Below are 23,790 nucleotides of genomic sequence, written 5' to 3'. Positions count from 1 at the left end.
TGAGGAGGCAGCTGGGGAGTGTCTCAGTCGGCCAGGGGGCCGGGGGCAGGGGTGACTCAGCCTGGAATCCACGCTAGGCCACACGCCTGTGACGCTTTCATTCATTCCCTCCTTCATTCAGTATTCCCTCCCGCGCTCAGCAGACGTTAGATGAGCCACTCCAGCGTACCAGCACACTTCCTCAGGGTCAGCTGGGTGTTCCTCCTGTGCAGAGCCCTCCTGCGGGGGAGGTACCAGTGAGGTGGGACCCGGGCTGCAACAAACTTAAGAATTAACTCACAGTGTACCAGAGACTAACTAAGATCTAAATCTAGAAAACCTGGAAGGAAGCACAGGTGTGAATCATCCTGAGGTGATGGATTTTTAGATATGACAGTAAAACAGTAAGCAGCAGGGACACCTGGGTGACTCAGTTGGCTAAGCATCAGACTCAATCTCAGCTCCAGTATTGGTCTCAGGGTTGTGAGTTTGAGCCCTGCATTGGGCTCCACACTGGGCATGGAACCTACTTAAATAAACAAACAAACAGGCAACAACAAAAAAATAGATCATTTGGATTTTATCAACATTAAAAATGTTCATGCATCTGATGGCCAGGAAGAAAGTGAAAAGACAACCTCTGGGGCACCTGGGTGGCTCAGTAGTTGAGCATCTGCCTTTGGCTCAGGTGATGATCCCGGGGGTCCTGGGATCGAGTTCTGCATCAGGCTCCTTGCGGGGGAGCCTGCTTCTCCCTCTGCCTATGTCTCTGCCTCTCTTTCTGTGTCTCTCATGAATAAATAAATAAAATCTTTAAAAAATACCTACAATGAAGTTTTTGCAAACCATGTAGCTGATAAGCGGTTAATATCCAAAATATATATATAAAAGTTATCCAGAATATATAAAGACCTCTTGGAACGCAACAAGGAAAAGACAGCCCAGTTTAAAAATGAGCAAAAGACTCAAATAGACATTTCTGCAAAGGTGATATACAAATGACCAATAAGCACACGAGCAGTTGTACCGTATCATTAATCATCAGGGAAATGCAAATCAAAACCACAATTAGAGACCACCTCACACCCATCATGTGGCAGAAACTAGAAAGTGTTAGTGAGGATGTGGAGAAATTGCAACTCTTCGGGTGCTGCTGGCAGGAATGTAACATGGTGCAGTGGACAGCAGTCCATCAGTTCCCGAACAAGATAAATACAGAATTACCATGTGACCCAGCCGCTCTACTCCTAGCTGTATTCCTAGAGATTTGAACACAGGGACTGAGACAGGTACTGGTACTCACCTGTTCAATTTGCAGCAGTACTAATCAGAATTGCCAAAGGGTAGAAACAACCCAAATGTCCATGAGCAGCTGAATTGGTAAATGTGGTCCATCCCTATAATGGAAATATTACTCAGCCACAGAAAGGAAAGAATCTTGGACATATGCTACCGCACAGATAAACCTTAAAACCATTGTGCTGAATGAGGGACTCCTGGCTGGCTCAGTTGGTGGAGGGTGTGACTCTTGATCTGGGGGTCATGAGTTTGAGCCCCACATTGGGCATGGAGATTACTTTAAAAAAACCAAAAAGTCATTGTGCTGAGTGAAAGAAGCCCATCATAAAAGGCCACATGTTATGTGATTCCATTTATGTGAAATATCTAGAACAGGCAAATCCATAGACTTAGAAGGCAGGTTGGTGGTTGCCAGAGGCTGGGGAAGGGGGGTGGAGAGTGGCTGATGGGGACGGGGTCTCCTTTTGGGGTGGTAGAAATGTTCTGAACCTAGATGGAGGTGATGGTTGCATGTAACATTGCGTATGTACTGTATGCCACTGAATTTTACGTGTTAAAGTGGTTCATTTTATGCCTGTGAATCTTACTTCAATAAATAAGTTTAGAAAGAAAAAGCAGTCATGGACCTTCTTGGTCAGATACTTATGTGTACACAGCTGTCTCTCCCAGAGCCCTAGGTTTCTTCTGATCCATTCCAGAGAGTGTTCACTCTCTACTTCCCTCTCACAGTGGTTCTTTGCCTCTGCACTTGGGCAGCTGGCTGGTCTCCCTTGGGCCTCGATTTACCTGGGGGGACAAGTAGTCCTGTGTGGGTGCAAGAGGAAAATCATCCCTGTGTGGGACCTTGAGTGCATTCTGCACTCATGTGTTCATCCCAGACAAGTTTCTTCACGTGGATGCCAAGCTACTCCATTGTGCCAGGGTCCTTGTGGGGCTGACTGTCTGATAAGAGGAGATAGACCTCAGTCAGGTGGGTTTGGACAGTGAGCTGTGGGAAAAAGTGATCCTTTGGAAAAGAGATGCACAGTGTTGGGCTGACCCAGTGGAGGAGTGAGTGCCAGTGTGAACACTGAGGCAGCAACCAGCTCTGGTGGTGGAGAACAGAGGGCCAGACCATGCAGGCCCTTTTGGTGGTGATGGGGAACTAACATCAGGTTGGAGCACACAACTCCTCCCTGGCCCTCTGCAGCATAGCCCCCATGCCTGTCTTGGCTTTGCAGAGGACAGAGCTCAGCCTTCAGCAGGTCTGCTCCCCTTAATCTCATTAGAAGGCCGGCCAGTTGCCATGGTGATTGCTGGTAGGGGTTGGGGGTGGGGGGAAGCCAAGGCCAGCTTCATCTAGAGAGTGAGGACTTGGGAGGGGCTGGCAGGTAGGTGTATCTCATTGCATCCTGTGCAGGGTCCTGGAGAACTGGGGGCTGTGCTGGGGAAGCATGTGTGCGCGTGTGCGTGTGCGCGGGCGCGCGTGTGCGTGTATGTATCATACCATGCCTTCCCAGGGCCACTGGCCCCCATTCCCCAATCTTGTGGCTTCCCCTCTGCCAGGCTATTAGGTACCAACGGGGTTGGGGGATGTGCCCAGCAGGGGTTGTGGGCATGGATGGAGGTGGGGGATATGCACTGTGCTGACATGGGAAAGTGCGCTGGCTGGGAGAGGCTAGAGAAGCCACCATTTACATAGGGCTCTGCAAAGGGAGTGGGGGTCAGGTTGGGACAAGGAAGAGGGCTTTGTGTGGGTTAGTGGAGGGAGGTGGTCCAGGCATGGGCTGTTGTATCAGGAAGTGGGAGTACCCTGCCTGGAAACAAGGGTCCTCGGGCTGAGACAGGATCCGAAATGGCTTCTTACAGAGACATGTGTTGGGTCTCACCTTGATGGAGTCAGGGTGGTAGACTTGTCATTGGATTGACGTTCTGACTGGAAGCTCCCAGAGGAGCTAATGTGCTCTTATCCATGATGCACATGGCCTATGACACTATGTGGCGCCAGCTGCCTACCTGTCTGCAGGCCACACAGGGATCAAGTTCCAGTAGTAGAGTCTATATCTTGTTCAGCCATTTCCAAGCTGGGTGACCTTGGGCAGTTCCTTTGCCTAGCAAGTCTTGCCTTTCCCATCTGGAAAATGGTATGTGCTGCTGCTCCCCTCAAAATGCCTGTCTTGGGTTGAATTGTATCCCCCAAAAAAGCACAGTCCAGAACCTGAGATCGTGACCTTATTGACAGAAGGGTCTTTGCAGATATAATTAAGGGGGCTTAAGATGAGATCATTCTTGATTAGGCTGGGCACTGAGTCCAGTGACAGGTATTATAAGAGAAAGGAGAGGGACATGTGAGACACGCATAGGGGAAGGCCATGTGTGGGTGGAGGCGGAGACTGAAGGGATGTGGCCACAAGCCCAGGAATACTGGAGCTACCAGAAGCTGGGACAGGCCTGGGACAGACTGCCTTAGAGCCTCAAGAAGGAACCAGAGCAGCCCCGGTGGCGCAGCGGTTTAGCGCCGCCTGCAGCCCAGGGCGTGATCGTGGAGGCCCTGGATCGAGTCCCACGTCAGGCTCCCACATGGAGCCTGCTTCTCCCTCTGCCTGTGTCTCTGCCTCTCTCTCTCTCTCTCTCTCTCTCTCTCTCTGAATAAATAAATAAAATCTTAAAGAAAAAAAAAAAAGAAGGAACCAACCCTGCCCACATCTTGATGTTGAACTTCTGTTTCCTGAACTATGAGAGTAAATTCTTGTTTTAAGCCACCCTGTTTGTGGTCTTTTGTTACGGTAGCCTTGGGACACTGAAGGTAGGACTGTTGTGGTAGCTTAAATGTACTGGGAAAGGCTCTGTGCCCATAGTGGGGGCTCAGGGACACCAGGGGTGCCATCTGTAATGCTTGGGGTGGGGAGACATTGAGCACAGGGTGGCCAGGGTCTGTGCTACACTTCTTGGCTGTCTATCTTGGGTGGCCTCCGCCTTGAGGTATCTCTGACCCCTCAGGCCTGCCGCTGCTTGTTCAGTCAGTTTAAACCTGAGAGAAAGAAGCATGGAAGGGAATATTGTTCTGGAAAGATCTGAGGCCGCAGCCGGCTGGTAGGAGGTAAGGCAGACACGTGATACTACTTACTGGGGGTCCAACGTGACCGCACATAGTCCTGGCAGTGGACACAGTGTGACCAGCAGACCTTGAGTCTTGGGTCCCCACCATCTGGTGGGGACTGGATGTGAATGGTGGACAGGGTCATGGAACAAAGGTGTTTCTAGTACAGCAAACCTGATGGGACACACTTAAGGCTTCACACAAGTAGGTCTGGGTTAGCCAGGCGTGCTGCACCAACTGCCACTTTCCTAATTTTGCCCCTGGAAGGCAGGAGGGTGGCTTTAGGGGAAGCTGGGTAAGGGCTGTAAGGGAACAGTGTATCATCAGTTTTTCTGTAAATCTACAGCTTCTGCATTGAAAATTTTATTTAAAGTAACATAAACCAAGCTAGAGACTGATGTGATAGTGATTTGAAGGTGCTGCTTCTTGGGTAGAGTGTCAGGGAGGCCTGTGGGATGGGCATGGGGCTGTTAGAGGCCCAGGACCTGGGGGCACACAGACTCAGGGTGCTTTGAGGCAAAGGAGTGGGGAGAGCAGAAGGCAAGGAAGTAATGGCAAAAGCATGGGTAATGGGGGTGCTCACCCACCCTCAGTCCAGGCCCTCTGAATCTGGAGTGGGGTCCACTCATAGTTGGGGAGACTGGACTCACCCCAGGCTATTTAACCACAGGCCAAGGGGAGCAAGGGGGAGCCCTGGGAGATGTGGGTCTCCTATTCTAGCACATGTCCTCCAGGACATGATGGCCTTGTCTGGGTCTCACTGCCCTTTCCAACAGCCATGAGGATGGGGTGGGGAGAGGCAGAGGCATCCAAACCCTACTTTGACCTCGAGCCTGTAAGTGTTGGGAGCTGTGTTGGCCTCTAAATGGGCCTGTCACCTGGTTTGGGAAAGTCAGCCCTTGAGAACAGGAACAGTGGCATTCACTCACTCACTACTCACTCACTCACTACTCACTCACTCACTCACATGTTCGGACATGTATTCTGTGAGCAGGTGCTGCTAAACCATAGGCTCTGGCTTGGATGCTGGGTTTACAGAGCCCTTTGGCAAGATTAGGGCAGGTGCCATTGGGGGGGGGCTGCACAGTGAGGACTCCTGGGTAGAAGGATGCAGGTGGGGCTGTGGCTTGGCAATAGGAAGAGGCTCACACTTCAACATTCAGCAGCTTATCAGGTCTTGCCTGGTGGTGTCACTCTGCTGTCCTTCCTTCCCGTGGGGCCTCTGAAGCGACAGGTCCTTGGGCAGGGGGCCCCAGGCTGGTATCTTCTCACTTCAGTACCCTGGGGGTTCCTGGCCAGGCCTGGGAGCAGTTAGCTCCTGCAAAGTTAGGGGGACCCCAAGACCATGCTCAGATCAGCAGTTCACTTGAGGCACACAGGACTCCCTGGAAGCCATTACACTTCCAGTTACTGTTTACTACAAGCAAAAGGACACAGATGATAATCAGCAAAGAGAAAAGGTGTCTGGGGTGGCACCCAGCAGAGTTCCAGGCATGGAACTTCCAGTTGTCCCCTCTCTGTGGAGTCGTGTGGACAGCTTTCACTTGTAGCACCAATATGTGACAAGTGTGTGACAATATGCAGGGTGTACTACCATATGGAGATGCTCCCTGAACCTTGGTGTCCATAGTTTTTACTGGGGCTCACCCACATGGAGCTGGCTGATTACCACATGGGTGACCTCCGTCTCTAGCCCCAGTAGAGGGCGAGCTGATTCCACATGACCCAAGTCTCCTGCCCTAAATCACACTGTTGGCATAGACCACCCCAGGCCCCAGGCAAACAAAGATCATCTTGTTAGGCAGGATGTTCAGAGGGCTTCCACCTCAGGAGCTGGGGGACAAAGGCCAGACTTCTCTAGGTCAGGTGGACACTTTCCTGTGCAGCTAATATGTAACCAGGGACAGGCACAGGGTCCCCCAGAAGTAGTACAGGGCCCCGCACACCTTCCACTCCAAAACCAGAAGCTGTACTCTCAAACCTGACAGTCCCGTGGTAAAGTGTGGAGGTGGGTAGGAGGCCATTGCTAGAGAGAAGGGTGCACACAGAGGCAGGGCCCGGGAGGACTGGTGTCGCAATAGCATGTGAGCATGAGCATCCTGTCACTTCCCAGTCCTGTAGATTGTCCCCAACACCAGGCTCTTTCTGTACTGGAACATGGTGGTTTTGTGGGGTGCTTGGATGGGATGCTGGGGCTCCCTGAGCTGGCAGTTCAGCCTGTGACAAAAATGCATGTGGTGTAAGTACTTCCTATTTCACATGCCAGGCATTCCCATACACTCCTGGACAAATAGGAGGGGGAAACCGAGGCCAAAAAGGGGGCCACGTGGTCCTTGAGAGTTGGATGCAATGCTGGCTTCTGCCACAAGGCTCAAACACAAGGAAGCACTTGGATGTCTTGGGTCTAAGGTGACTTGTGCTCAGGCAGTGGTGGGGGCCCCAAGCTGCTTGGTCTCCCCCTTCCCCTGGCCAGGGGCTGGCCTATTCCATCTTGAATGACTGTGGGGTGGAAGGAACACAGTGGGATGTTCACAGTGAGCATCTCCAGCCATCGGAGACAGACCTTGGGCCAGGCCCTGCAGACCCCAGGAACCACTTGTGAAGGATGAAACAAGGAAGGCAGTCTCCCTCCTGACACCACTATAGCTTATAGGAAACAGCTGTGTACCTGGGTGAGGTGCTCTGCTGGGCGGGCGGCCAGTTCCCGGGCCTCACCTCCCTGTCCAGTATCCAAGGCCCCCGAGGAAGCAGGGGATGGCGTGGGAGAGCGGGGCGGTGCGGGCAGCCAGCTCACAGAGTGCTGCCAGGAGCTGTTTGTGAGGGAACGTGAGCCGGCCTTGTTGTGTACACAGTGTGGACCCTAGCAACCGCCCCAGCCAGAGCCAGAACAGACACCCACCCTCCCGAGTGCCCAGCCACCACCCCCCAGACATGACGCCTGCCTCCCCGGGGGTGTGTGGCAGGTGTTGTGGACCTTCAGCTGTGAGGGCCACGAGTGGCGCTGACCACGCCAGGGACATCTGCTGTTGTTCCCAGGAAAGTGGAATCAGCTATTCAAGGGGGAGGAGGCCAGGTCCCAGCCTCACCCCAAGGCAGCCGTGGCTGGTCAGGGAGCTGGGCTCCTGGTTCAGAGGTGTGGCCCCATGGGTCAGATCCCCATGTGAGTGACGGGTGGAGGCCTCCACAGGCATGAGGCCATCCCAGATGAAGGTTCTCCACTGGGCCCAGCTCCAGTGGGCCAGCAAGCCAGGCAGAAGGAGCCTGGGGGCTTGGGCAGGACCCCTTACAACTCGGGCGGGGTCTGGCAGGTCCGTTTGCCCCATGTATGGTGCCGGAGGGATCACACATCCTGCACTTTGAAAACCAGCACTGTGCTTCTGAAACGGCCCTTCGGATTCAGGCCATTGGAAAGACGATTTCTCCTCTGTCCGGGCGTCAGTTTGCAGCCTCTGGCCCGTGCCCCAGGAATGCAGTCTTTGGCTGATAAGAAATGGTTCCCCAGGGTGGGTGAGGGGCCTCCCCCACAGGCTCTGGGCTCCAGGTCTGCCCCATACTCTCTTGCTCATTCACAAACAGTGCAAGTAAACCAGCAGCGCCCCCTCCCCCCACCGAGTTCAAGGGGGCAGCTCCCCACAGGGCATGCTATTGGGCTTCTGATTCTGCTGTTTTGGGTGGAGAGACACCTGGCTCCTTTGAGTATCTGAGTCACAGGGTCCCACACCCTCTGGATTGGTGCCATTGACCCCATCACTTGGTTCCTTCCTGGTCCCCCTGAGGTGGCGTTCTTCATGATGTACTCTGGAGGGCTTCAGGCCCACATTGTAGCTGCTGGCTTCTCTTTCAGCTCCAGCTCCAGAAGTCTCAGTACCTGCAGCTGGGCCCAAGCCGTGGCCAGTACTATGGCGGGTCCCTGCCCAACGTGAACCAGATTGGGAGTGGCACCGTGGATCTGCCCTTCCAGGTGAGCCCACATCCCCCCTCTCCTGCACAGCCTCCCACCTGGTGTACATCATATCCGGGCCCCACTCTGGACACAGAGCGAGCAAGCGTGTGTGTCAGCTGCTGCGGATAGCTGGAGTCACCAAATAATTGTCGCAGCCTGTCTCGCCCTGCCCCCACCTACTCTTTTCCTGTCCCTGGGATGGCTTGGTCAGGCCTTGCCTGGATCCCCCCTGCCTTTCCCCTGTCAGCAGAGCCCGCAGCGAGGCTATGGTCTGGCCAAGAGCGTTTCGGCAGCCGCTACACCTGTTGGCCGGCTGTGCGGCATCAGGAACCGCTCGGGGCCTCTGGGGCTTGGCTCCATCCTGCCTCACTAATCCGCAAGCCCAGCAATTCTCAGAAGGAGGCCCTGTGGCCTGACCCCACTTGTCTGCAAACGTTTCTTGGCAGAGACGCACACAACACGGCTCCCGCAGGCCACACAGCCGCCGTGTACGTCCTTATCATAAATAATGAGAGATAAGGCCCACCGCGTGGGTGCAGGGCTGGCCTCTTATCCCAGGCTGTGCCCTGACCCTGGTCTGCAAGTGGAAGCAGGGGTGAGATGAGCCTGGAAGTGGAGCTGAGATCCGGGGCCACCCCCAGCTTATGTGGGCTCTGTAGGGACAGGTCCACCAGACGGCCACACACCCACCCCTTTGCTGGGACAGGGCCTCAGAAACAGCCACGTCTGTCCATGTGTTGACAGGCCAGGTGGAGCGAGGCCTGTCCCTCGTGGAGCTCAGTCCCCCCACCCACTCGAGTCACTCCCCAGCTCCTACTCCTCCCATACCATTGCTGGGGTGCAGCAGGACACTGGCCTGGGGTTCCCTAGACTGGCTCAGGTCCACATCCCTTGGGCTTTTCAGAGCATAACCCTTCCCAGATGGCCTCCTTGCCGGAGCAGACGTGTGGGGCTGTTGTGCTGATTCTGAATATGCTCCAAGAGCCTGACCTCTTTGTCAAGGCCCTTCCTAGTTTGAGTTTTCTCCCCTTCTCCTGCCTCTCCCCTTCCTGTTTCCCCCATCCCCTTCTCCATCAAGGAGGGCATCTCTCTGGGCACCCCTCCCCCAGCATGGCCCTGGCTAGGGCTGGCGTAAAGCCCCCTTGGGCCAAGGGTATACTGGGGCCTGTTGGGCATCCTGCTGGGGGGCCGGACGAGGCAGGAGTGTCTCAAAGTCTCGGTTCTTTGCATTTTCAGCCCAGCGGATATCTGGGGGAGGCCCTGGCAGCGGCTCCTGTCTCTCTGGTAAATGAGCCCCTGGGCTGAGGCCTCGGCGTCCCTGGCACGTGCGTGGGTGCTGGGTATCCTTGCGTGGTCGCCCCAGTGGCCTGGCGGGAAGTGTCCTGTCTGCCAAACGGAAGTGGATCTGCTCCGTACCTCCCCCTGCCCTGTACGGGGGGGGGGGGGGGGGAATGTGTGTGGTTGCGCCGAGAGCTCCCCCACCTCCCCCACCCCACCCCTGCCTAGGGGATCCGAGCATGGGCGTCAATGCTGCATGGTTCGTTCTCGTGACACATGCACATACAAGTGTGTGTGTGGATCCTAGGTGCAGCCTGGTAAGCTGGGCTGTGGCTGGGCCCGAGCTTCTCTCTGCCTCTGGCTCTGCTTCAGCTGCCTTAGTTTCCCCTCCGGCCTTCTAGGCATCTCTGGGAGGAGATGGACAGCCCCTGCCTCCGGTGTTTGTGCCTGGATGGCAGGGTTCCCACCTTCCCTCAGTCCCTGAAGTCTCCAGGCCCAAGGCCTTTTTGAAGGCAAAAGTGCAGAAAGACCCAAGCCGGCAGGGCCCTTTCTGTGTCAGAGAGGGACAGGGGGCCCCAGACTCCAGGGAGAACAGTCAGCCCTGAACACTGGGCCAGGCGTTTGGATGGGTAGGGAAGAGCAGTGATTCCAGCCAGTGGCAGTCTTCCGGAAGGAAATTGCTTTTGCCTGGCTGCCCAAAGAAGACAGAAGGGCCCAAGGGCCAGATGGTGGGGGTTGGAGGGGACCGGCTGCCTCCAGAGCTGGCTAAGGTTGCCAGTCTTGCCCTAGTCAGATGGCAAGCGGCCCCATGGCACCAGGATGGGCAGGGAGCAGGCTCCCAGGAGCCCCAGGGGCATGGAGCAGAGGGAGCAAGGGCTGGCCGGAGGCCTCGTGCCAGCCCCAGGTGCTGGAAGGAAGCCCCTTCCGGCCAAGCTGTGGGCCAGGGCTCTGGAAAGTGCTTATGCTTGGCTCCAGTGGTGAAGGGATGAGATGGTGGGGGAGAGCGTGGGGGGCTCATCTCAAATCAAGACCAGCCAGGGCTCAATAAGGAGCCTCTGGGGATCCAGCACTTGGCCAGGTGGGCCCCTTGACGTCCTCGGCTGGAAGCCCTGGGGGCTGTCTTTTGGCAGGCCCCTCCAGGGATGACGTAGGTGGGAAGAGGAGGCCAGCCAGGCCCAGAGAGAGAAGGCGGAGGCCTGTCTGCACCTGGCAAGGCTGGGGGGCGCTTGGGCCGTCTGCACCCCTGGCACCCCAGCCGGCACTGGGCCCCGAGCTTGTGCTGCTCTGCCTGGCCCGTGCATGCCAGCTGCACTGCACGCCTGCCACCCAGCACCCAGGATTCCCAGCTCTCCCCTACCCCGGCAGTGCTCAAAGGCTGGGGGCCCTGGCTGCAGGAGGAAGCCTGTCCAGGCTGCAGAGTGGTGACAAAGGGTGTTTCAAGAGTGGGGGGCCCTGAGGTCAGATCCTGGGGGCAGACCTGGGTTGGATCTCAGATCACAGCTGATAACTGTTTGGGTTTCTCTCTCTTTTCTGGTCTCCTCCCCTCCCCCTCCTCGCCCAGACACCCTTCCAGTCCTCAGGCCTGGACACCAGCCGAACCACCCGGCACCACGGGCTGGTGGACAGAGTATACCGAGAGCGTGGCCGGCTTGGCTCCCCACATCGCCGGCCCTTGTCAGTGGACAAACATGGACGGCAGATATCTTTTACCCAGAGGACGGGGGTGGGACTGTTGGTGACTGCAGGACCTGGAGTCTCACTGACTGAGCCTCCAGCCCTGGAGCTGGAATGAGGGCTGCTCCAGCCCCCCAGGATTCCCAGGCAGCACCAGGAGAGGGCGCAGTTGAGGGCCACTCGGGAGGAGGCAGGGTGGCTAGCTGGAGGCCTTTGACTAGGACAGGGGGACACAGGAAGCAAGGTTGTTGGAGCGCGCAGCATGCCATGAGGGTTGGGGAGGGTCAGGTCAGACCACACTGTGTCTGCAGCCTGGCTGGGCAGTGGAACCCAGAAAGGCTGTGAGAAGCGTGTTCACATGTCTGGGCCATGTGGAGGGTAGCCGAGCCCAGGCAGCAGGGCTGGGGTGGGGGGTCTGAGCCAGACCCAGACAGATCCAAGGGAGGCTCCATCTGAAGACGAAGAACTCTCCTCTGCACCTTGGCCAAGCAGAGATTGTCGGGACTTTCTCCCCCACCCCCAAGTCCCAAGACTTGGCTGCCCCTTGGTACTTGGCCAGCCAGGCTCCTCCATCAAGATGAGTCTAAGTGGCTGCTCTCTGGACCCCCCTGCCACTCTAAGCATTCTAGAACAGAGAAGCCTGTTACTTCCCAGTCCTCATTTATGTGGCTGGGGCAGCCCAACCAGCTGGGCCCCAGACAGAGCCCTCGGGCCTGGGGAGCTGCCCTGTCAGCCTAGAATTAAAAGTCAAGACCCAGGTCAGCTGAACTAGACTCCCCACTGCCCCCCATGGGCCCCAATTTCACAGGTGAGGCCCCTCTTGGAAGGGGTGCATCCCGCACGTGTGCTTGCAGGGGGTGAGTGCTGAGTGCTAGGTGGACAGGGCCGAACCCCGGGGGCTGCTTGCAGCCAGGCAGGAAAGGCCCCCGCCCTGCGGCCCCAGCTGTTTGCAGGCTCCCAGCAGCCTGGCCACAAGGTTCCTGGGGCTCGAGGTGGGGCCTGAGCCAACAGTGCTGTCCCCTTAACTCACACTCAAGCGGACAGCTGCCCGTACGGCACCGTGTACCTCTCGCCGCCCGCGGACACCAGCTGGAGAAGGTCAGTGACCCAGAACCGGCCCTCAGCCCTCTTGGAAAGAAAAACAAACTTACATCATGCTTGTGCTTGGAAAACCAATATACAGTCACTTTAAAATGACAAAACTAAGAAGTATCCAGAAGTTTCTAGAAATCAACTCTGTCCCTCTAACACCAAGGTCATAGCTTTGGAGTCTTTCAGGGATTTTTATTTTTTTTCTTCCATGACTTTTTTTTTCTTTTATAGACAGAGTTGGGATTAGGTTGGATATTCAGTATTGTAACTTGTCTTTTTTCATGTATTATTATATTATGAGTAGTTTCCCACATTGCTGAACAGTCATTGAAAATGTGATTATAAAAGTATTATACATTTATTACCAGAAGATTAGGAATACATATAAGTTTACCTAGAAGGGGGGAAAAATTGATAATACCATTTTCTACAAAGATCTAGAATAACAACATAGTTAATACCTATAGTAAATAGGATGGTTGCACACCATCCTGCTATTTACTTACACCAGAAGTGTATACTTAAAAATTGTTAAAATGATAATTTTTATGTTACATATATTTTACCACACGTGAAAAAAATATAGGTGATTTCACCAAAGATCAAAAGTAAGTTGTTTAAAAAATGCATATATGTGTATATATATACATATATATATGAACTATCATATGTAATGTATAATTTAATAATTAATTAAATTCCTACCATACATGTATTATATATCAGGCCCTATTTCAGCCATCATATTCATTAACTGATATAAAATGCACAGAGCTTTGTGGAGTAGGTACTTTTATTCTCCACATTTTAGATAGAAGGAAAGTGAACACAGACGGGTCAGAATACTTGTTCAGGGACACACAGCTGGTGGGGGTCTAGGATCCGGATCAGCTTCTCACTGCTTATCTGGCCCCAGGGTCAGAGAGTCAGCTGGCCCAACCCTTTGTAACCTGCTCTTCTCGAACTTTCTTCCATGTCACTTTCAGTGGCTGGGATGTCCCTTTTGGATTCATACTGCTCTTATTTCATGCCCAAATTGCCAGTCACGTGGCTGGACTTGCCCTTTGTTCATCTGCCCAGCTCCCCTCGGGTGCCCACAATTCCCTGGGGACCTGAGGAGCTCTTCTGGGGATCTTCTCTCCAGGCACCTGCAGCTGGGAGTACATTGAATTACTCTATTCCTGATGCAGAAGGCAGAGCTCTTGGCAGCCCTCCTGCCACACCCCTTCCCAGGGACTGCATTCTTTCTGGGTAGTACTCTGAGCCTCATATCACTGCCTCCCCTTCTCATTACACCCGGTTTGCAACTGAGCATCCTGGGGCAGGGGGCAGGGTTGCCCACTGGTGTTTGTCACCAAAAGGGGACCCAGTGGGCTGGGACTTGTACTCCCAAGGCTGGGCCACCGTGGGACCATGGGGTCCCCTCTCCAGAGAGTTTCAGCAAGAAGGCACCATCCTTTCTCCCAAAGCAGAGAAGCCCACAGACCGTATGGGAGTGGGGAAGGTCTGGTTAGTAATAGAGAGACATCTCTTCTGCAGTTTTTTGTCTTCACCTGGCTTTTTAGATGAAAATCATGGTCACTCCTGTGGCCCTTTTGAGAACACTGTCCTTAGTGTTTTATGCAAAACAGCTCACACATATAACTCCCTATTCCCACCCTGTCCTGTTCAGCATGTCATGGATGGAGTGGGGCCAGGACAATTCCATTGTCCCCTTTAGAGCCAAGGCTCACTGTCTCTCTTCTCTCCTCAGGACCAATTCTGACTCTGCCCTGCACCAGAGCACAATGACACCCACCCAGCCAGAGCCCTTTACAGGCGGGTCCCAGGACACACACCAGAAAAGAGGTATTGGCAGGGCACATGGGCATGTTTCCTCAGTTCAAGCGAGTCCAATGGGTGGTCCCTGTGCTCCCAGAGGTCACAAGCTCATAAGTGGACAGATCTGCAAAGGCAGGGTCAGTGGGTGCTACTGTGGGACAAGGGGAGTGGCTTGAAAATTTTCAGAGACGATGCTGCCTGAGTTGGGTTTTGAAGAGCGCATAGGAGTTTTCTAGGCAGAGAAAACAGCTCCTGCAAATACATGTTGGCTTCCATTCATGAATTCAGGGCATGGCCACATAGTATGTGGGCCTTCCTGGTTCTTTCATTGTAGGGGGCAGCAAGCCCAAGCAAAAAGGAGGCATTTATCAACTCATGACCAAGCAGTCCAGAGCCAGATGTTCAGCTTTAGGTGCAGCTCAATCTATGACTTCCCACTGGACCATTTTCTGGCTCTGCAGCTCAGAATCCTCCTTGTTCACAGACCCTGGGCCCCTTCTGCCTACTGTGGGGGGAAATGGGGCTGGTTCTTTCCCACCTCTTGCTTAGTCTCCTCTCTAAGTGAGCTCTGCACATGCAGATTGGTAGGGCTGTCCACATGCCATCTTCCAGGGATCACTGCTCATCGGACGGGAAGGTGAGATTATAGAAGGAACTGTCTCTATAATAAAAGTGCTGATTCCAAATGCCCCAGGAGTGAAGAGGACAGGGCACCTGGTGCTTTCCTCTTCCCTCCTCTTTCCAAAACTGGGAGCAGATCTGAGGATACTGTCTCCTTGGTGGGTTCCCCAAGAAAATGAGACTTTCAAGATAGGCTTTCCAGGGCAAGTGTCATTATCCCTTGGGACTCTGTGACCATGGAGGGGAGCTGCAACCCAGGGGCCCTTGGCCGCTCAGAGTCCAGTTGTCCTTGAGGTGGGGAGAGGGGAGACATGTCACTGCCCTTGTTTCTTTAGGAGGGACCCAAGCAGTGACAGGGTGGAGGGTTAGCCTGGCTTCCCTCCCACCTGCTACAGTTGGTCTCTCTAGGTTTTAAGAAGGAGTTGAGCAGCCGCAGTGGCACAGCGGTTTAGCGCTGCCTACGGCCCTGGGCATGATCCTGGAGACCCGGGATCGAGTCCCATGTCGGGCTCCCTGCATGGAGCCCGCTTCTCCCTCTGCCTGTGTCTCTGCCTCTCTCTCTGTGTGTGTCTCTATGAGTAAATTAAAAAAAAAAAGAGTTGACCCATCTGCCTGTGTTCAGTATGGCTCTATTGCAAGTAAAAGACTAAACCTCCAAGAGGCAGAAAGAAACTGGGTCTCATAAAGAAAATGTTTAATCCCACCTTAACCAAAAGGTCCAAAGAAAGGGGCCTTCAGGCATAGCTGGTTCCAGGGCCTTAAAGGATGCCTGTCTAGTTCCTCAGACCTTCCCTCCCCTCCTCTCCTCCTGTGGGGCTGGCTGGCATTGCAACTAATTTGCTACAATGAATAGATCAACCAGCCCCACACTGACATTGAACATCATGGGCTAGGAGGCAGGTGACTCCAAGGTGGTGGGTGGGGCAAGGAGGGAAGGAGGATTTCTCTGCTGTTCTCTGCAACCTGAAGGCCTCCAAGGCCTGGGTTGGTCCCATGGGCAGCAGAATTGATACATGTTCTCAGCTCCAGGGCTCCTATTTTCATTTCTTTTTTTTTTTTTTTAAGATTTTATTTATTTATTCATGATAGACACAGAGAAAGACTGAGACACAGGCAGAGGGAGAAACAGACCCCAATGTGGGACTCCATCCCAGGACCCCAGGACCACGCCCTGGGCTGAAGGCAGGCGCTAAACCACTGAGCCACCCAGGGATCCCCATTTTTTTTAAAGATTTATTTATTTATTTATGATAGACCTAGAGAGAGAGAGGCAGAGACACAGGAGGAGGGAGAAGCAGGCTCCATGCCGAGAGCCCGACACAGGACTCGATCCCAGGACTCCAGGATCACGCCCTGGGCCAAAGGCAGGCGCCAAACCGCTGAGCCACCCAGGGATCCCCGGGATCCCCATATTTTCATTTCTTTTTAAGTCACAGGGTCTCTGACTTATTTATTTTTTTTAGATTTATTTATTTGACAGAGTATGCATGCACTTAAGCAGGGACAGGGACAGAGGGACAGGGAGAGAGAGAATCCCAAGCAGACTTCCCACTGAATGCAGAGCCCAACTTGGGGCTCAATCCCACAACCCTGAGATTATGACTTGAACTGAAACCAAGAGTCAGACACTCAACTGACAGAGCCACTGACTTATTTTAAGTGTTTTTGTTTTGCTTTGAATCAAATTCTTTCTTGTGCTTTAGTGCAATCCCCAGAAGTTACTGTTGGGGCAGTTACATTTGTGTCAGGATTGTGATTGTATATGTCAAAGGAGCTCTTCGCTTGGTGCAACATAGCTTCAAAGTAAAAAGGTTCTGATTATCCTTCTCTCCCCCACCCCACCCCACCCTAGTCTTACTATTAACAGTTCCAGGAATGGAGGAAACCACATCAGAGACAGATAAGAATCTTTCTAAGCAAGCATGGGACACCAAGAAGGTAAGAGTCTAAGGACTTTCAAAAACAATTTTCCTTCTTGATCTTTTTATTCAAGCATAGCCTGGCCGAAAGTGACAAAATAGCACATCAGGGGAGTTTTGCCTTCCCTGAAGTGTGAACCTTACTCAGATGACCGGTTGTATCAGCCTATTTAACATGGACGACAGGCTTGTTACACTGGCAGAAACCATGAAAAGTTAAAATACTTGTTTTCTTTGGCAGCACATATACTAAAATTGGAATGATATAGAACTTAGCATGGCCACTGCACAAGAATGACACGCACACAAATTCATGAAATGCTCCATATTTTTTTTTAATTTTTTTTTAAATTTTTATTTATTTATGATAGTCACAGAGAGAGAGAGAGAGGCAGAGACACAGGCAGAGGGAGAAGCAGGCTCCATGCACCAGGAGCCCGACGTGGGATTCGATCCCCGGTCTCCAGGATCATGCCCCGGGCCAAAGGCAGGCGCCAAACCGCTGCGCCACCCAGGGATCCCTGCTCCATATTTTTATGTGTGGTATTGGCTGTTAACTAGACTTACTATGGAGATCATTTCACAATATATGCAAATACTGAATCATAATAACCGAAGACTAATACAATATTATAGGTCAGTTATAGCTTAAAAAAAAGTTGAAGCTCTGGAGATTTAAGTGGTTTGTCCAAGGCTATAAAGATACTCAGGGTTTAGAACCTATACCTCCTAATTCGTAACCTTTGATCTTTCTGCTAACCCATAGTATTGGGTAATTGTCAGTGTTTATACATGTTGACAGTCATCCTTAAAGTTACATTCATCTGGGATGCCTGAGTGGCTCAGTGGTTGAGCATCTGTCTTTGGCTCCAGGTTTGATCCCGGGGTTCCGGAATCGAGTCCTGCATCGGGCTCCCTGTGAGGAGCCTGCTTTTCCCTCTGCATATGTCTCTGCCTCTTTCTGTCTCTCATGAATAAATAAATAAAATCTTAAAAAAAAAAACTTATATTCATCTGCCCAATAACTACAACTTTTATTAAACTACAAAATCTACTTGGAATTTCCAATTGAATTGGAATTTCTGTATTATTTCCAGGTCCAGAAACAAATTTCTCACGTTCTAGAATACAGATTTCAAAGAATTTGAATAGTACAGAATGCACTTAACACTAAAGTTATTTTGAATATTAAAAAAAAAAATACCTACAACCTGTTGCTGGTCAAGTTGTGGTGAATGGGGCAACAACATGAATTGTTCATCCCCCTCCAGGAAATCGTCAGGAGGTGACAAATGAGCACACACTGACGTGTTCCTCAAACGTGTGTGTTCAGAGCTTTTAAAATCAACTGGAGGGATCCCTGGGTGGCGCAGCGGTTTGGCGCCTGCCTTTGGCCCAGGGCGCGATCCTGGAGACCCGGGATCGAATCCCACGTCGGGCTCCTGGTGCATGGAGCCTGCTTCTCCCTCTGCCTGTGTCTCTGCCTCTCTCTCTCTCTCTCTCTGTGACTATCATAAATAAATAAAAATTAAAAAAAAATAAAAAATAAAAAATAAAAAAAAATAAATAAAATCAACTGGAGGGATCCCTGGGTGGCGCAGCGGTTTGGCGCCTGCCTTTGACCCGGGGTGCGATCCTGGAGACCCGGGTTCAAATCCCACGTCGGGCTCCCGGTGCATGGAGCCTGCTTCTCCCTCTGCTTGTGTCTCTGCCTCTCTCTCTCTCTCTGATGACTATCATAAATAATAAATAAAAAATTAAAAAAAAATCAACTGGAAACAACCTGAATGTTCAGCAGTGGGGGATTCATAAGGAAATTATCCTCAGTCCCTCATATGGAAAGCTCCACATATGTGGAGTTGGGATTTTTTTGTTTAAGATTTTATTTATTTATTCATTAGAGACACACACACACACACACAGAGAGAGAGAGAGAGAGAGAGGCAGAGACATAGGCAGAGGGAGAAGCAGGCTCCAATGCAAGGAGCCCGACATGGGACTCAATCCTGGGACTCCAGGATCATGCCCTGGGCCGAAGGCAGGTGCCAAACCTCTGAGCCACCGACATGGGACTCAATCCTGGGACTCCAGGATCATGCCCTGGGCTGAAGGCAGGCGCCAAACCTCTGAGCCACCCAGGGATCCCTTTTTTTAAGATTTTTATTTATTCATGAGAGACAGAGAGAGAGAGAGAGAGAGAGAGGCAGAGACATAGGCAGAGGGAGAAGCAGGCTCCATGCAGACAGCCCAATGTGGGACTTGATCCCAGAACTCTGGGATCATGCCCTGAGCTGAAGGCAGATGCTCAACTGCTGAGCCACCCAGGCATCCCATGGAGTTGGGATTTTTTGTTTGTTTGTTTGTTTTAATGTAGGCCCCATGTCCCAATGCAGGGCTTGAACTCTTGACCCTGAGATCAAGACTTGAACTGAGATCAAGAGTCAGATGTTTAACTGACTGAGGCACCCAGGCACCCCTAGAGTTGGGATTTTTGAAGGAATTTTAAAGGCATGAGTGACACTCCTCCCATCCAAGCACTAACCAGGCCTGACCCTGCTTAGCTTCCGAGATCAGATGAGATCGGGTGTGTTCAGGGTGGTATGGCTGTAGAGGTCATGAGTGACACTCCTGATAATACACTGTATGGAAAGAACAGGATAAAGCTATTTAGAAATGCATACAAAATTTAGAAATGGACATTTTATTGCACTTTTCTTTATTGTGCTGTGGTTTTTACAAGTTGAAGGTTTGTGACAATCCTGTGTTGAGCATGAGTATCAGTGTGGTTTTTCCAACAGCAATTTTCTCACGTTGTGTCTCTGTCACATTCTGGTGATGCTCACAGTTCACATTTTCTCATTATTATTATTTTTGTCTTGTGATGTTTGATCAGTGATTACAACTCACCAAAAGCTCAGATGATGATCAGCATATTTAGCAATAAAGTAATTAAGGTACATAAAGTTTTTTTTTTTTTTTTAAGACATACTGCTCTTGTATACTTCAATTGAGGGATAGGGTAAACATAACTTTTATATGCACCAGGAAATCAAAAATTCATTTGACTTTACTGGGATATTTGCCTTATTGGGGTGGTCTGGAACTGAACCCACAGTATCTTCAAGGTATGCCTGTCTATACCCAGATGCCTAGGGAGACCTGCAAAGGGGGGCGTGTCGTCTTGCGTGGCAGGTGTGGGTGCCACCGACAGCCCTTATCCCTGTCTGCATGTTCCAGTTTTGCACAGGGAATACAGATGATTTTCATATTCGGGGGAAAAACTCACTTAAAAAGAATTCTAACAACCCCAACAAAACTGAAAAGCAATTGAAATATGTAGTTGCAGAGGGATGGATAAGGATGGACATCAGGGTCCTGTATGTGCTGCTGAGCCATATAGTGAAGATGGTGAGTGTTGGTGCAAACACACTTGACATCCTGGGAGTGAGAAAAAGTTGGCAGGACCCAGCATTGTGGCTCAACTTCTAACTAGTATGTGAAATGATGTGTCTGCAAGATGTCAGTAAAGGAATTCCATTGGATTTGTTGGGAGTGGGGTGAGGCTGGGATTGGGGGGCAATGATGGGTGAATTTTTAATACTGTTTAGAAATCTACTGTTATCTCCATAATGTTCATGGAATGCTTTTGAAAAGATTCTTTAGAAAGCATTGTCATCATGCTTTGCAAAAATCCGGTAATGAAGTGAGTGTTTACTCACAGAATTAAGGAGTCCGTGGCCAAGTAGAAACCTGTTCCTCTGGCATTCTCTGCAGAGACTTAACACTGCTGGTCACACACCACCCCTCAGCTTCCTCAGTCACTGCCAGCACACCGCCTTTCACCACCACGCGCACGCTAGGCATGCACAGAGAGGCCGCCAGCCCAGCCCTCTGCCGTGCATCCACCTTCTTATGTCTGGTAATCCCTAAAGAACACATCAGCCTGAGGGCCTGCGAGGCAAATGGGGAATTACGGAATGTGACACAGCTGGAGCCCTCCATCAGCACGTAGGCCCTGTCCAGTCATGTCTGCCACCATCTGAAGAGTACCCTCCTTTGTCCCTGAATGAGCATCTAGGGGGTCTACCTAGAGCCTGCAGTTCTCCGGTGGCATCATGGCCCCAGCTCGAGAGGAGGAAACAAGGGCCTTGCTGCTGGTAGGGTTTCCCTGGGACTCTTTCCATAGTCCACAGGGCAGCCAGAGCCTTCACCCTCAGGTGGTGAGGGCATGGGAGCACATACAGCACCATGGGTCCCTGTGGGAGCCACAGCTGAGGGACCACTGGTAGGTGGATCAGCTAGGGGCATGGACAGTGCCCTCTGTATCTTCATGCTGCCCCACATGAGGTACTTGTCTACTATACACAAATGGATGCTGGGCAGAGGCAGCTCTGTTCCCAGGAGCCCTACTGGCTCTGATCCGGAAATGGAATGGATTGGCCTCAGGGTGCCAGGGTTTCCAGTGGCCCCATTGCTGAGCTGGTGTCTAACAGCTGTGGCATGCCCCTGGGGTTTTCAGGTGTGAAGAGTGGACAAGCCATGTTCTTCCCAAATGCCTGCTCTGACAAGGGACTATGTCACCCCTCTGCTGTGTCCACCTTAGGGGCAGGCAGGGCTAGGCTGGGATATGCCTGCCTGCCTGCCACCAAGGTCAGGAGCTGGAGGTGGGAGCTGTAGAGGCTCCTCTTCATAGAAGACTTGGTTTTGCCCCTAGGCATGTCTGGGACAGGTCCCTTTGCCTTTAGGGCCACCTGGTTCTGGTTTGTGAGACATTCTGGGACCTGATAAACTCTTTTTGTTGAGCATCTTCAGCCCTTCTGGTAGAGTCAGCTGCGCCCTGAGGAGCTACAGTGCACCAAGAGGTCTGCTCAGCCTCTGCTGTCTTCTCTTTCAGACGGGGTCCAGGCCCAAGTCCTGTGAGGTCCCTGGGATCAAGTAAGTCTCAGCAGGGCCCACCCTGCATGCCCAGGGCTCTTGGGGCTGTTCAGATGACCCCAGGACTTCCCGTCTGCTCAGGAGGCTGCAAGTCCTGAAAAGAGGGCTGCCCTACCGCTGGCAGCTATCCAACAAGCCTTGTCCGGGGCCGAGGGGTGTTGGGGGGTGCAGGGGAAAGGGGCCCACCTACCCCTCCCTGCTTGCGGTAACTGAGACACCCACACACATACATTCAGCCCCAGCTCGAGAGCTCATCAGATACACCCTGTCCCCTGGGCAGCAGGAGGACCCTCACCCCAGCCCCCTATCCTGCATAGAGAGGTTGCTTCCTAATGTCCCCTTGGAGGTGCAGGTTGACAGTCATTTCTGATCATGACAGCACCTAATCTCGGGGTACCATTTTGTGCCCCCTAGTGTTTTGGCACAGTCTCCCCCCACCCCCGCCATAGTTTCTAGGGGAGAATGGGCCGGGGCGAGAGCTCACCTCCCCCCTCTGTCTGGCCTTCCCCCCAGCATCTTTCCATCCGCTGACCAGGAAAACACTACAGCCCTGATCCCCGCCACCCACAACACAGGGGGCTCCCTGCCCGACCTGACCAACATACACTTCCCCTCCCCCCTCCCGACCCCACTGGACCCTGAGGAGCCCACCTTCCCTGCGCTCAGCAGCTCCAGCAGCACCGGCAACCTTGCAGCCAACCTGACTCATCTGGGCATCGGCGGCGCCAGCCAGGGTAAGGCCAGGCCGGGCGGTGGGAGAACTTCCTTCCCTGGCAGAGCTCAACATCTAGTGAAGATGACAGATGGGTTTGAATGGTGATTTAGCAGGGTGACATCTAGAGTGCTGGGCATGGAATGGGAGGCAGAATCTACCACAGGGGCTTGGCATTACAGGTAGAAGGCACAGCCTTGGCAAAGGCCTAGGGGGTGGGAAAACTCATGAGGTCCCCAGGGATCAGACAGTGGTTCTGAGGGTATATTGGGGGCTTCGGAGAGTCGGGGTGAGTCCAGAACATTCTAGGAGGGGAGCCCCCAAGGGTTTGACCAGCATTCCCCCTGCCTCCCCTTGACTTCAGCTCTTCCAAGAGGGACAGAACCAGTCCTGACCTGCTCCCTCCACACACCCTCCCACCCAGTGGTTAATGGTGTCCATCTGCTTGGGACACACCAGCCATGTCCATGGGAATATCTCACGGGCCCCTCACCGTCCTAATGTCTCCCAGGATGTGCTGCCTGCCCACCCACATCTGTGTGAAGCAAAAAATTAGAAGGTTGGCTCTGGGGATGCCGGTGGGAGGGCCCCCTTGTGCTGCCCCAATCCTGCTCCCCTGGGGACGAGCAGTACTGTTTTCCAGTAGCTTGATTCCTGTGTTCTCTTGCCTGCCCTGACCTGTTGATGCATCCTGTCAGCCCCAGAATTAGGACCCGACCCAACTTGGACCCACTCCACTTTGCATGGCCTCCACCTGCCTGCCCCCTACCCGACCCTCCAACTCCCAGCCTTTTCTTACCTGGAGTGGCTATCGCCTCATGGCTGTTGTCTGCTCGGGACCTTGCAGTGGTCCTCAGCTCCCTCCTGTTGAAAACCTGAGACCCCTGGGGCTTGGGAGGTCCACTTTATCCTCCAACTTGGTCTCCCGTCCCCATCCCTACCCCTGCCCCGCCCCCCCATCTCCTCTGCAGCCAGTGAGCTCATCTCAGGGCCTTGGCACATGCTGCTCCTCTCTTACAGTCCTTCTCTTCCTCCAGGTGGCTGCAGGACCCCCCGCCCACTCAATGCCCACTTATACCTCTTTTTCTCCATGAGCCGTCTTGGTTCCCTGCCTACACACCCTCACCCCCAGTCTCTCACCCTGCATTGCTTTGCTGCATTCACTCTGCTGCTCTTGAGTCACTGCTTTGCTCTCATCTGTTGCCGGGCCAGGCCTACCTCTCCTGTGTCCCCACTATGACCCCTATGTCCCCCCCCCGCCATGTTTCTTGCACCCATGTTGATGTAGAATGTATGGATTTGCATCCAGGAAGGAGATAGGGCAGCCCCGACAGCCTTATGGTGAGACAGGCAGGATGGGCTGTGGGGGGCTCCTCTGTGAGTCCACACATGTCAGGACTTGGCAGCCAGTGAGAGCACCACCTTGCTGTGCCCTCCA

General features: G+C 52.8%; 1 protein-coding gene and 1 non-coding gene across 8 annotated transcripts in view; both read left to right on the top strand.

Annotated features, from left to right (window-relative positions):
- Positions 1 to 23,790, top strand: part of CRTC1 (CREB regulated transcription coactivator 1) — a 79,267-nt gene that overhangs the window by 34,996 nt on the left and 20,481 nt on the right. For 5 of the 7 annotated variants that reach the window (XM_072786666.1, XM_072786667.1, XM_072786665.1 and 2 more), the window contains exons 2-9: positions 8,202 to 8,318; positions 9,537 to 9,584; positions 11,140 to 11,277; positions 12,289 to 12,350; positions 14,098 to 14,192; positions 16,639 to 16,724; positions 21,600 to 21,640; positions 22,154 to 22,374. In XM_072786666.1, coding sequence (XP_072642767.1) covers positions 8,202 to 8,318; positions 9,537 to 9,584; positions 11,140 to 11,277; positions 12,289 to 12,350; positions 14,098 to 14,192; positions 16,639 to 16,724; positions 21,600 to 21,640; positions 22,154 to 22,374 — 808 coding nt within the window. The remainder of the gene's footprint in view (positions 1 to 8,201; positions 8,319 to 9,536; positions 9,585 to 11,139; positions 11,278 to 12,288; positions 12,351 to 14,097; positions 14,193 to 16,638; positions 16,725 to 21,599; positions 21,641 to 22,153; positions 22,375 to 23,790) is intronic. The other 2 variants (XM_072786669.1, XM_072786664.1) reach the window with 1 other exon arrangement.
- On the top strand, positions 16,933 to 17,038 carry LOC140611520 (U6 spliceosomal RNA). Its single transcript, XR_012012671.1, has one exon. It is a non-coding gene; the product is annotated as a U6 spliceosomal RNA (small nuclear RNA).

This window comes from Canis lupus, chromosome 19 (assembly GCF_048164855.1).
Source record: "Canis lupus baileyi chromosome 19, mCanLup2.hap1, whole genome shotgun sequence".
NCBI classification, from domain to species: Eukaryota; Metazoa; Chordata; class Mammalia; order Carnivora; family Canidae; genus Canis; species Canis lupus.
This window is presented reverse-complemented; position numbering and strand designations above follow the sequence as displayed.